At 44.4% G+C, this 13271-nt stretch overlaps 1 protein-coding gene across 1 annotated transcript in view; it reads right to left on the bottom strand.

The window, feature by feature from the left end:
- LHCGR (luteinizing hormone/choriogonadotropin receptor) overlaps window positions 1-13271 on the bottom strand; it is a 59053-nt gene that overhangs the window by 1978 nt on the left and 43804 nt on the right. Inside the window, exons 8-10 of the mRNA XM_068974184.1 lie at window positions 12807-12881; window positions 8783-8968; window positions 4939-5019 (exon numbers count right to left, since the gene is read on the bottom strand). Coding sequence (XP_068830285.1) covers window positions 4939-5019; window positions 8783-8968; window positions 12807-12881 — 342 coding nt within the window. The remainder of the gene's footprint in view (window positions 1-4938; window positions 5020-8782; window positions 8969-12806; window positions 12882-13271) is intronic.

Below are 13271 nucleotides of genomic sequence, written 5' to 3'. Positions count from 1 at the left end.
TATATTCCTACTGGAATGGCCTGTCTTACACACAATACATTAATTCAAACATTTCGTAGTTTCTCATTGGCTATGGGGTAAACTCCAGACTCCTTGTGAAGACCTCTAAGTCTCTCCTTGATCTGCATTCTGTCTCCTTTCCTAACCTCATCTCTAAGAAGCTGTGTGTGCGTGCGTGCATGCATACCCAGTCGTGTCTGACTCTTTGCGACCCCATAGACTGTAGCCCACCAAGCTCCTCTGTCCATGGAATTTTCCAGGCAAGAATACTGGAGTGGGCTGCCATTTCCTATTCCAGGGGATTTTCTTAAACCAGGGATCAAACCTGCATCTCTTCTGCCTTCTGCATTGGCAGACCTGTTCTGTACATGTAACTCACCTGGGAAGCCCTTAAGAAGCAGTACTTCTGTACCTGTGGAGCAAGACTGCCTGGGTTCCAGCTTTTACACAGCTTTTACCAGCTGTGTAAACTGGTTCCAGCTTTTGCCAGCTGGGAGAGTTATTTAACATCTCTGTTCTTCAGTTCTTCATTTGCTGAATAAGGATAGCAATCACACCCCCCTCACTGGATTGTGCTAAAGGATTAAATGCATTAAAACACGTACAATTTTTGGGATAATGCCTGATACCTAGTAAGTACACGGTGTCTGTTAGAGATCCTTATAATTATCTCTTGCAAATCCTTTGTGCAACCCTTTCATCACATGAAAAGACTTGTGCCTCTCAGAACAGGTTTTAGTGTTTTTTTCCTTCGTCTTTGAATGTGTTGTTTTTTCTTCCCCCTTCTCCCTCATTTCTCTGGAGAATTCCTCCTCATCTTTAAAGATAGTCATCTCTATGAAGCCTTTCTTGATGCTACACCTCTAAGGAGTTTATCACCCCTCCTCTAAGCTGCATTTACTATTGTAATTCTCAAACTAACATGGCCATTATGTGATGATACGTGTCTTATTTAATAGTATATGAAACTATTCTTTAATAACCATGAAGGCAGGGGATCTTCCCAACCCAAAGACTGAACCCACATCTCCTGCCTTGGCAGGCGGATTCTTTACCACCTGGGAAGCCCCATGATGCATGTAGGCTTAACAAATTTTCTCTTTGCCCACAGTCAGATAATATAATCTTGAAAGGTGGAGAAATGGACATAATTTTTCTGTGGGGCCGTTACAAATATATATTTCACCCCAGAGTTTCTCATACATTAAAAGAGCATTTTTCTCTACTCTCAAAACTTAACTTCTCATTTTCTGTAGAAGGGAGTGTGTACCTAATACTGTTACTGGATAAAATGATATATTTGAGCAACACAATTACCTAAGGGAAAGAACATAGATTTCCAAAAAAAGGGAAAAAGAAATCTATGACCTGGGACACCAAAAAATGTGCTAGAATGTCATAGAAACCAAACTGAAACTGGAAAATTACTACTGCCACTCACAGGAGACTGCATAGGAAACTCACTTGTTTTATTATTAAATATATCTAGCATATTTGTTTGTACTCATCCCATGCACATCAGTATAACTGCCTAAGTTTTAAATCTTTAAAGAGATAATGGTGGTTATCAGAACGATGAAGGACCTGGGAAAAACCCTTCACTTTATTGGTAAGGAGACCAAGATTAAAGGAGGTAAGTGCCTTGCTCCAGGCCCCTCAGCACTGGCCACTAGTGGCAAGAGGAGGTCTTCATATGCCTAGTCCATGGGACTTTCTTCTACTTCACCATCTCTCAGGGTTTTTCAGAGTGTGGACCTTGGGCCACTTCCATCGGAATCACTAGAGTGTTCATTACAATGCAGATTCCTTGGCTTCACTTCAGACCCAGAATCAAACTCTCTGGGGACAGAGCCTAGGAATCTGCATTGTAAGCAAGTTCTCTGGATGATTCCTATGAAATAATAACCTTTATTACATCACATGAGAAGTTTCCAACTATTGTTGCCTTAGTTTCCTTTAGTACATTCCCCTTATCAAAATAACTCCAGCTGCGACTAGAACCACTGATTTCAAGATATTAACAATTCTGCTATGGTTTCTAAATAAACTTACATCACTAAGAGGTCAAACAGGTTTCCTTTTCCACTTCCCTGGTCCCTCGCTCTTTCTTTTTTTGCCCTACTGGGCATATGTCTAGGTTTTTCTCCCTGGTGATTTGTCTTCGGACTGAATAGCTATCTGCTGCTACTTACATTTGTGCCCTGGGATGACTCCTGAGGGCATCAACATGCTTATTGACAAAACCCTGCATGGAGCTGTCTTTAGTACTGAGGCTGTGCAGAGAGTGTGAATGGACTTGGGTGGGCTTAACAATATTGAGTCAGAGGAAGGAGAAACAGTAGCACCACTGCTCCAGCCACAATCAGTAGATGGAAAAAAGACAGGGGTTTTAGGAGGACAGTGGGGCCAACCATAGCAGTAAGGACATCATAATATCTCAGGGAGAGCAGATAAGACTCAGTGGCTGCCTCTAGAATTTCTGAACTCCAGGGACTCAGGAATAGCAATCTGGTGGAAAGGGAAGGAAGGGGATTTATCACAAGAAATGTTTTCACAGGAAGCACAGTCTTTTTACTTAGATAATGTGTTAATTTTAGGTAGTTTTGAGGGATGCTGAAGACTGCTGCTGCTGCTGCTGCTGCTGCTAGGTCACTTCAGTCGTGTCTGACTCTGTGCTACCCCATAGACAGCAGCCCACCAGGCTCCCCCGGCCCTGGGATTCTCCAGGCAAGAACACTGGAGTGAGTTGCCATTTCTTTCTCCAATGCATGGAAGGAAAAGTGAAAGTGAAGCCACTCAGTCATGTCCGACTCTTTGCGACCTCATGGACTGCAGCCTACCAGGCTCTTTGGTCCGTGGGATTTTCCAGGCAAGAGTACTGGAGTGGGGTGCCACTGCCTTCTCCAACGCTGAAGACTAGAGGACTTGCAGTGTTAGCATAGCAGACTCAAGATTGGATGCTTACTTTGGAAGGCGTGGAGTGGTAGGGGCTGATGGTTATTGACACTGAGCTAAAGTCTCCCCTCCCTCTAAAACACCCCTTGATGGTACCACAGACTATACCCAAAAGTGGTTTCCTACTGATGAAAAAAACCCATATGATTGCAAAAGTGTTAGGTGGAAGGTGACAATGGAGAGAGTATTAAGAGAGAAGAGTGGGAAGGATGAGGAAAGGGAATGCTGGAGGATAGATGGTGTCAGACCTAAATGCAAGGGAAAAGTAAAGAAGAATAGAGACTATAATACAAGGTACCCTAGCTGTCACAGTCTTAAGAAACTCCCTTTACTCTCATGCTTCTGAAAGCCAAATGATGTTTTTATTGTCCTTTACAGTTGAGGAAAAACGTCTCAGAAAAGATAAGTATTGTCAAGGGAAACCTAATGTGACAGGAACATTAGTGCCAAGAATTCATATCCAAGTCTGAGGCGCTCCAGAGCCCAGGGTCCTCCAATCATACCACCCTGTGCCTCTATATATCTTGCAGATTGATAGGGAAAAGAGAGAAAAGACAAAAAGACGTAGAAGAGAGAATGCAGATTGGTAGGGTACCTTAGAAGGGCATCTGGTTTGGCCTTGTAGCCTGAGGGGCATGGGGGGGGATGGGAGTGGAAGGGAAGTGATAACACTTGCAAACCACAGCAAATGTGGCATCGGGACACTTTTGAGGTGCGCGCCTTTACCGCTGCACCAAAGTGTCATGCCTTTGGGTGAAATTTCCCCCAAAAGAACCATCATATTAAGTTATAATTTATAGCCTTTTCTATTTTAATGTGCCTTGACTTACTGAGCCTCATTCTAGTATCAGTGGGCTTCCCTGGTGGCTCAGATGGTAAAGTGTCTGCCCGTAATGCGGGAGACCTGGGTTCGATCCCTGGGTTGGGAAGATCCCTTGGAGAAGGAAATGGCAACCCACTCTGGTAGTCTTGCTTGGAAAATTCCATGGATGGAGGAGAGAGTCAGACATGACCGAACAACTTCACTGGCTCCTTTACAGTTGAAGGTATATGAAACGCCAAGGCAGTAGAAAAATGTTTTGTTTTTTTTTTTAAATCAGGGGCTTCCCTGGTGGCTCAGTGGTTAAGAATCTGCCTTCCAATGCAGGGGACACAGGTTTGATCCCTTTCTGGGAAGATCCCTCATGCCACAGAGGAACTAAGCCTGTGTGCCACAACTCTTGAGCCTGTGCTCCAGAGCCTGGGCGCTGCAACTGCTGAGCCCATGCACCATAACTACTGAAGCTGGTGCATCTGAGCGCCCGCACCCTGCAACAAGAGAAGCCACCACAGTGAGAAGCCTGCCTGCTACGAGAAGGGTAGGCCCCGTTCATCACAACTAGAGAAAGCCCGAGTAGCAGCGAAGACCCAGGACAGCCCAAAGTAAATAAATCTTTTAAAAAATGTCAGTCAGTAGAATAGAAATGGAGCTCCCATCCAGTATGTGTCAGCGATAGTGTAAGTCTAAATAATTTTAAGCTCTAGAGCATAATGATCAAGGTGGCCTAAGTCTCTCCGAAGGGAAGTGGCTGCTTCTAGAAGCTGTCTACAATCAGTTAATCTTTGTGGAATGCTGACCCCATGACTCGTGAAAAATCCTTACAAATGAGGCTATCATTAAACAAGTCCTTAGTGACATCAGGATACCTGCAAATAAAATTTTAATTTTGGAAGAGAATTTAATATGACTGTAAAATGAATATGTAGGTATGTTTTTACAAGTATTTTTGTAACCAGTTGAAGAGATAATTGATCTCCTGGAATGCCTTGTTAAAAACACACACACACACACACACTCGCCCCATTTTAAAGCTATTAAAATATGCTTTGCAAACATGGCCCCATCCAAGACTTTTATCAAAAGAAAATCGTTGGCACTGATAATGATAAAGTGCCCACAGAATGAGACATGGCTTCCCGAGTTCCCTTACAGCAAATACTTACAGTGTTTCATTATTTGGTCTCCTTGCTGTGCTTTCACATTGTTTGGAAAAGTTTTTAAAAATGGAAAATGAAAAATTCTGCCTGAAAGAGGTAAAAAAACAAACAAACAAAACTAGTTGAGCTTTTGGTCTTTAAACCTGATCATGTCTGTTTATGCTTTGTTCATCCAAATTCTTTCCCTATTACAGCAGCGTCGTGTTCTGTACCATTGTCCTAACTGAAACACTTCCAGGGGAGAGAGTGAAGGCTTCTGAGTTGTCATTAGAGTGCTTCCAGCTTAGATAAAATGCTTCTGAATGCTAAGTGTTTTGTGTGGGCTCTAGAGATGAAAAAACTTAAATTTGTCGCATTGAATCATGGATTTTTCAGTGCTCATTAAAAGATAACTTTGTGGTATATTAAGGTTTTCTACTCGCCACTCTCCTCCCCACATCGGCCTTGATGAACAAATAATCATTCAGAGTTCATGGCTTTGAATTATCACTGGGAATCTCTCTTGTAAAGATTTGAAGATTCTGGACCTGGCTTTAAAATGATGTGAATTTTCAGCCTTTTTGGCTTATGTGCAGAGATATAATGTGGTCGCTCCCTATTCCTCCATCTTCCCCTCTAAGAAATTTAGCCCGTGGAAAGGGGTAAATGTCAAGAAATTAAAAGAAGGTTATACTTATATTCCTAAGATGAAACCACAGAGAGGCACAAAGGAAAACTGGATGCAGAAACAGAGAGAAGAAGAGCAGGCTGTGCGAATTCCAGCCTTTCCTGAGGAGGAAAGAGAAATGAGGTAATTCAAGATGGATGTTTCTATTTATTATTCTTCAACATTAACAGGTCTTCTCAAGTGGCACTAGTGGTAAAGAACCCTCCTGCCAATTTGATCCCTGGGTTGGGAAGATCCCCTAGAGGACAGCGTGGTAACCCACTTCAGTAGTCTTGCCTGGAAAAGGCCGTGGACAGAGGAGCCTACAATTGTAGCCTACAGGTGGGCTGCAATCCACAGGCTGATACAGTCGGACAGGACTGAAGCGACTTAGCACGTTAGCAATATTAACAAGACAATCCCTTGTAGGAATGACTTTGTGTAAAAGCAGGATGGTGGAGAATATGTAAGGACTATTTGACCTACTGGACTCACTTTCAGAAGTTACTCAGCTTATTATTTCGCTTGTGAAAGAAAGCGGGAGTGAGAAAGAGATTGTGTGTGTGTTTGATGCTGACTCTGCATCTGATACTTAGAGGTACTCCACATGAACCAGTCTACAATGAACAGGAAATGTGGTTGTTCTTGGCCTTCAGCTCTGTCTACTCTCTCTCTTTTGGAATTTTAATCAGAGACACCAAGGAGAGTTTGGGGGCCATCTGCCTAGGCAGCTGCGTGGGTTATCCAGGCTCCGCAGCTGCAGGGCAGAGGGCTGACCCAGAGTTTGCACAAACATCCACTGGCCCAGCTTCACGCTCTCCATCCTCACTAGCATCCAAGGTTTCTGACTTCAGGGATAGAGAGGGAGTCAGTTGAAACTTGTCATCCTAATCAAGACAACTGCTGTGTGACTGCATTACCCTCTCACTTAGTGCTGGCCTGCAGCTGTGTAATGTCCCCCCAGCTTTTGTTTTAACCCAGTGGTGGTAGAAGTCTCTTCTTTCATCTGCTGGAATAAAACACCCCTGAACTAAAGCTTTAACACGTCAGTAACTTCCGAAGGGATGCAGCCTCCTTTCCCACAAAAGTGGAAAAGTGCAGAATCAGCTTTATCCCAAACCAGCTTCTGTGCTGCGTGTGGTCCTGGTTGTTCTCTCACCAGCTCTGCTCACTTACAGCCCAGAGTGCTACTTTACGGAAGCAAATCCGAGTGATTCTGTTCTGAGTTCCCCAGTGGTTCCTCATCCTCTCAGCGACTTGGCCTTACACTCAGAGCCCCTCATAGCTCACCTCTCCTTGGTCTCCTCTGCTCACTCATCCTCCTCTCTGTAACCATAAGTTGTCTTATTCCGGTTTTTCTGAATGACTTTCATTCCATGGCCTCTTGCCTTTGTGCCTTCACAAAAGCTATTCCATCTTCTTGGCATGCTTTCTGTCACACCTGTCTAGCTAATTGCTACCTGTTCTTCAGAGCTCAGCAGAAGTCACTTCCTGGGGAAGTCTTCCATAAGCCCTGTTGCCATTTAGAAATTCTCCCTCTGTTCTCCCAAAGTACTGTTTTCTCTTCTCAGCTCTATCATAACATTTGCTGTACTGCACCTAAGTATTGGCTGTCTTTTGTGTTGTTCCCAAATAGCTGCTCGTGGCTCTGATGGTTGGGATGAGCTCCTACTTATCTTTGTAGCTTCAGATTTTTGTACAGTGTTTTTCTGAAACATGGTGAATACTCAACCAATGTTCTCTGAAGCTCAGTTAGTGGCACACAGCTTTCTGAGCACAGTGAATGGCCTGTCTTCTTGGTTACCCCCAAAACTTCAGGTAGATCCATACCTCCCTATCTATGCGAGGTATGAAATGGGTGTACGATGATAACATGTGCTGGTTGATTGATTGTAAATAGGTTGATTCCAAAAACAGTTGTATCCTAGTGACACTCTCTTAATGCCTCATTTAATTAATTGTTTGAGGATCTTCTTAGGCTGTATAATATTCTTTTAGGGCAATGTTTTTCCAGCTGTGAGTTGTGACCCATTAGTGGGTCATGAAAGCAATAAGGTGAATCAAGACTAGCGTTGAAAGCAGCCAAACATGAAATAAAATAGACAAGAGAACATCAGTGTATGCTGGATAACCAGCATAACCAACAAGGACCTCCTGTATGGCACATGGAACTCTGCTCAATGTTATGTAGCAGCCCGAATGGGAGGGGTTTGGGGGGAGAATGGATACATGGATATGTGTGGCTGAGTCCCTTCACTGTTCACCCAAAACTGTCGCAGCATTGTTTGTCAATCAGCTATACCCCAATATAGAACAAAAAGTTAAAAAAAATTATGGAAAAGAAAGAAAAACGAGAATATCAGTGTATCACATGTAAAATAGTTAAGTAGTGCTCTGTTTTATTTCAGTTACATGTGTTGTGTTTACTGGGTTGCAATATAAAAAAAAGGACTTCTTTGTATGCATTACAGTGGGAAAAAAAAATCTGGAAGAGAGTGCTTTAAGGAAAGAATAAAATCCTTCATACCCTGCCATTCCATTCTGGACTGAAGTGAATTAATTGAATCAGTAATACCACCCCACCTCCCCCAACCCACCACTGGTCACAAACCCACTAACCAGCCAGGAGCTTCTCCCTTTTCCATTCCCATACCAAGCTAATCCTTAGGGAGCTAGGATTCTGCTCTATAACAGAAGATAGTCTTCTGCTGGGAGAGAAATAGCTTTTAAAAAAAGGCAGTGAAAACCTTCTGTAGTGTTCTGTGTCTTTTTTTTTTTTTTTAACTAAAGATTAAGACATTAGGTAAAATTGACCTTATTGAGCTTAGTTCCCCCACTTCTTTAGAAATGATGCTCTTTGATAAGGATTAGAGCTAGCTGATCTTTGAGATACCAGTTTTGTAAGTCATTTTGCAACTGCAATTATAGCCTGATTTAAGGCTCTAATTGAATTAGCTCAGAATAAGTGACAAGGGTCTTTTAGCTGCAGGGTGAATCGACTCTTTGGAGTCAGTTTTCAGGAGGCACAGGACAGTTCATTTTCTTCTTGTCTGTCTGAGAGTGACCCCATGACTACGGGTGACTGTGGTGCTGGTTTAGATGGCCGGCGATAAAAGGGCAGGGAGCTGCTGACCAACTGACAGTTTTTCAGATCCGAGTTTCTGCCACAGCTTGGCAGGCTCTACCTTTTGTTTTTTTACTTACTCTTTTGTTGGCAAGTTTCTAAAAGCACAGCAGTGGCTGGGGTAAGTCAGTGTGGCATCCAGGAGATTGGTAAATTTTTCTCTCGATGGCAGTTTTTTCAGAGAATAGGATGATGTGGCAATTAGGGTTTGAATGGACTCTAGCCCATAGCTAGGCAGGGCCTGCAGTTTAGTGGAAGAAATATCCCTGAAAAGTAAAAAAAAAGAGAAAGGCTTACTTATTTATTTAATGTATTTGATTCATAGACTGAAACTTTGTCTCAACAATAGCATCATTCTAGGTTCTGAGGCATTGTTTTCTCCATCTTGCTTTCTCCCTGATTCTCCGTTTCAGTTACTCTCATTAAGATCTGAATTCAAAAAAGCTACATTGTGTTCTCCATATTCACCCCACTATCCATCCATTAGAATCCTCTTTCTCTCCTCTCCTGCTTTCGTTCTCCCTCCCTCTCCCTCCCTCCACTTAGCTGAAGTGAAATAGCCACTTGCTTTATGATAGAGCAGGCACGTGCAGTAACATCAGCTTTGTGCTCTACCCCAGGTGGAAGTATCTAGGGCTTCAGATGCCTCTCTCTGTTGATCAAGCTCCACAGAGTAGGTTTTCATGAAGCACAGGCTGCTTATGCTATTAAGAGCCACTATGTGGCATCGGCCATCATCTATCTACCTTCTCTAAAGGCAAACTGGATTCATCAGTCCAAAGCAAGCGAACACTCAGTCATGCAAGCAGAATTGTGTGGAAAGCTCAGGGTTTTTCAAACAAGGTCCTGAACCCCTTAGCTTTTCTAAACCCGAGGCAATGTGCAAGAAAACGCCAAACAAATTAAATGTGAGAAGGAAGAATAAGCGGGCATTTAAAAACTCTTCCCGTCTTCCTGCTGATACACTGTGAAGATTTTCAGGCAGCACAACCCCCTTCAGCACCCTGACCCAATACTTAGTGCCCAGCACACGGGACAGGATCAGTGGGTGATTGATGGACAGATGAACTTGACACCATGGCGTGATGACTAGGGTTGGTCCTTGGTGGAGTAATCAGGGTGGCAGAATTTGCCTCGGGGATGGCAGACTCTTACTGCTTTTCTGCCCTTATTGATTTAGGTAACCAGTGTTCTGTTTTACAGAGTTATTCTCTTAGATGTATTAGGAATTCAGTACCTGATTCTTTACAGGACTGGTGAATTTTTTTGTTTTTATTATTTTGGAGTGAAAGTAATATGTTTTAAGTTAGGATTCTATAAATGGCAAGGTCTCATTACAAAGGAGTAAATCTGTGATGATAGATTTTCAGTTTCACTGAGTGACTCGTGGGGGAAATATCTTGGGGGTACAGATGGGAGGAACGCTTATAGATATCACTTAAACCCTAAGGGTATAATGCGGATAATCATTTGGGTAGTAAGAGACCTAGGACTGGGCCTACTGTTCTGAAAAAGTCAATGTAAATGCCTGCAGGGCTCACAGTCACTTCTAAGCAGGCAGGCTGAGCAGCTTTTCAAGGGAAAACTGTCACGCTGAGTGTCTTACAACCCTACTCACTCATTCTTGTACCTGACCAAAGGCAACTCTCCTTAGCTGTTTGTTGCCCAAGTAGGTGGCTGGTTTGCTGTAAGAACTCTGCCTGTAGGGTGTGCTACCCTGGAGTACTTTGAATATAAGACCTGTAGACAGAGACCCCTATGGTAGTATGGCAGAAGCTGAGAGACAGCAGAGAAAGCAGTGAGCAGGAGCCACAAGGAAGTGGAAGCCACGAGGAAGCAGAAATCATGAGGTTGAGTGGAGAACAGAGAAGTAGGACAGATGATGCCAGAAGTTGGGGAGGGGAGAAAGTCGGGAGTTTTGGTGGCGGGAGTTAGGATGTCGAGAGACTCAGGATAATAGGAAATAAGTAGAGTCAGACTGGTGACAGGAGTTGATAGTGGTGGGAACTAGGAACCAAAGGAAGTCAGGAGTTGATAGGAGAGAGGCATTAGGGAGGAATCAGGAGTTGAGAGTGGCAGGGGCTAAGAAGTAGAGTTTGGGGCTTATAATGGGGGAATATAGAAAAGCAGACAAGATCATGAGTAGATACTGGCAGGAGCTGGGGTATAAAGCGTAACTGGGTCAGTTCATTCCTTCCTCTCATCAAAACCTTAGCACCTCCTCACCTCACTCAAAGAGTAGCCATAGGCCCCCTGACCTGGCTCTCACCACCTCTCTGCCCTGCTCTGGGCCCTTCCCTTGCTTGGCTCACTCGGCCATGCTATTCTCTTCTTTGTCCTTCTAACATGTGCAGATCCTGCCCAGTTTCCTCCAACTGGAATGCTCTTCCTGCTGATGCACACACAGCTTTGCTCCCTCCTTTCTTTCAGTGATTTGCTTAAATACCACTTTTTCAGGACAGTCTTCCCTGACCATCCTCCTGAAAATACTAACTCCCCATCCTGAGAACTCTCTTCGCCCAGCCAGCTAAGTTTCTCCACTCCACAACCATCTGGTGTAGCACATATTTTCTTTACTCGTTTGATCCTTGTCCGTCTTCCCCACTCTATGAAGGCAGAGACATTTGTCTTTTCTTACTCACTGCCGTTTCCCTGAAGCCTAATTCAGTGCCTGGCACATAGTATGGACTTACAGTTATTGGAAAAATCAATGAATAAACAGATGAACTATACTGCACTGCTCACTGTCTCTCTAGTGCTTTTCTCATTTTTAATAATTTATTTATTTTAAGTTGATTGATCATTGCTTTATAATATTGGTTTGATTCTGTCATACATCAACATGAATTAACCATAGATATACCTATGTCCCCTCCCTCTTGAAACTCCTACCCACCTCCCACCCTTTCCCACTCCTCTAGTTTAATACAGAACCCCAATTTGAGTTCCCTGAGTCATACAGCAAATTTCCATCGGCTCTCTATTTTACCTATGTTAGTGTAAATGCTTCCACGCTACTCTTCTCCATTCATCTTAATACTTTTCTCATTTTAAAGTCATGTGCCTGCTTATCACTTTGCCTGTTTATCATTCTTTCCCCTCCATAGTGTAATTTTTTTTTATAGGGCGTCAACCAGAGCCCACCACTGTCTCTGCAGCGTGGTGCCTGGTAAACAGGATGTGTTCGAGCTGTGCTTGAAGGCATTAGTGATGGGGTGCCGGAGTAGGAAGTGGTGGGCCGGCACCTCTGCGGAGAGGTGAGGCGGCCTCTGCTGTTAGAGCTGCGCCGTGTCTGGAGCCCTCTTGCATTTCTCCCTGAAGCCTGGCTGTAGCTGCAGTTGTTTTCTATAGGATGTTTCTGGCTTCCCAAGGCATTGGAAGGAGACTACTGGTTCAATCTCCTGTTCTTCTTAATGTTCCCATGTGTCCTTATGCTCAATGCCCATTAACTGAGGGAACCTGGCTCTGCTCCTTGCATCCTCAGAGAGCCTGACACAACAGGAGCTCACTCAACCTTAATTCTTATGAGGGGATCCCAGGGAACACTGGACCCCCTCTGCACGTGAAGAGGCCCGCCATATTTGATGCTGATTGAACTGTGTCTCACCTAAATTCATACGCTGAAGTCCTAACTCTCAGTACCTCAGAATGTGACCTTAATTGAAATAGGATCTTTCCAGAGGTAATCAGGTTACAATGAGATCATGAGGATGGGGCCTAATCCAATATGACTGGTATCTCTGTACAAAGGGAAATTTGGAGACAGAGAAACACATCGAATACCCTGTGAAGACGAGTTCTGCTGCCACAACCAAAGGGAGCTACCAGGAGCCAGGAGAGGTCTGGCAGAAGCCCTTCGCTCGCCACCCGTGGGAGGAAGCCGGCTTGCTGACAGCCTCGTTTCAGACTTGAGCCTCTAGAACTGCAGGACAGCACAGTTCTGTTGTTTCAATCCCTAGTGGGTGGTGCTTTGTTAGGGTAGTCCTTCCCCATGCAGAGACTGGTTCCCCCGCAAACCCAGCTGGAGATGATGTGACCGGACACCCTGAGCAGGCCTGTTGGGGTGCACCGGGCAGGGAGGGGAGGCGGCACCAGTGTACTCACAAAATGCTAGGCCCCGTGGCCCCCCGGAAGGCGTCCTTGTGCATCTTCTCCAGGCGTGCGTTTTCCTTTAGCTCCCTGAGGGGAAGGACAGTGCCTTTAGTGGGGTTTTCAGCTCATATGTAAACAGTTAAAGCTGTACACATGCACGTTTGGAGCAGCCCTTGTACGTGGTGCTCAGGGGTGGAGGTGACAAGAAGGGGCTGTAGGTAAAATGCAAAAACGGCATTCTTGTCTTTGGCACAACTGAAATCTTGGGTGTTTGGCTCTGCCCTTTCCCTGCAGTTTCCCCCTCTCTCAATGGAAACTTTTATCCTACCACTGAAAGCACTCCCACCGCTGCCCTGGAGCTGTGCACGTTTACTCCAGGCAGCTGGGCAGGGCAGAAATGCTGCTCCAGTGTTCAAGGCTGAAGGGTGCGAGTGCAGCGCACTTTGTACCAGGCTCGCAGCCATCGTGACCTTGGAG

Source organism: Capricornis sumatraensis, chromosome 1 (assembly GCF_032405125.1).
Source record: "Capricornis sumatraensis isolate serow.1 chromosome 1, serow.2, whole genome shotgun sequence".
In the NCBI taxonomy this organism is placed as follows: domain Eukaryota; kingdom Metazoa; phylum Chordata; class Mammalia; order Artiodactyla; family Bovidae; genus Capricornis; species Capricornis sumatraensis.
The sequence above is the reverse complement of the archived record's forward strand: the minus strand, read 5'-3'. Positions and strand labels throughout refer to the sequence as shown.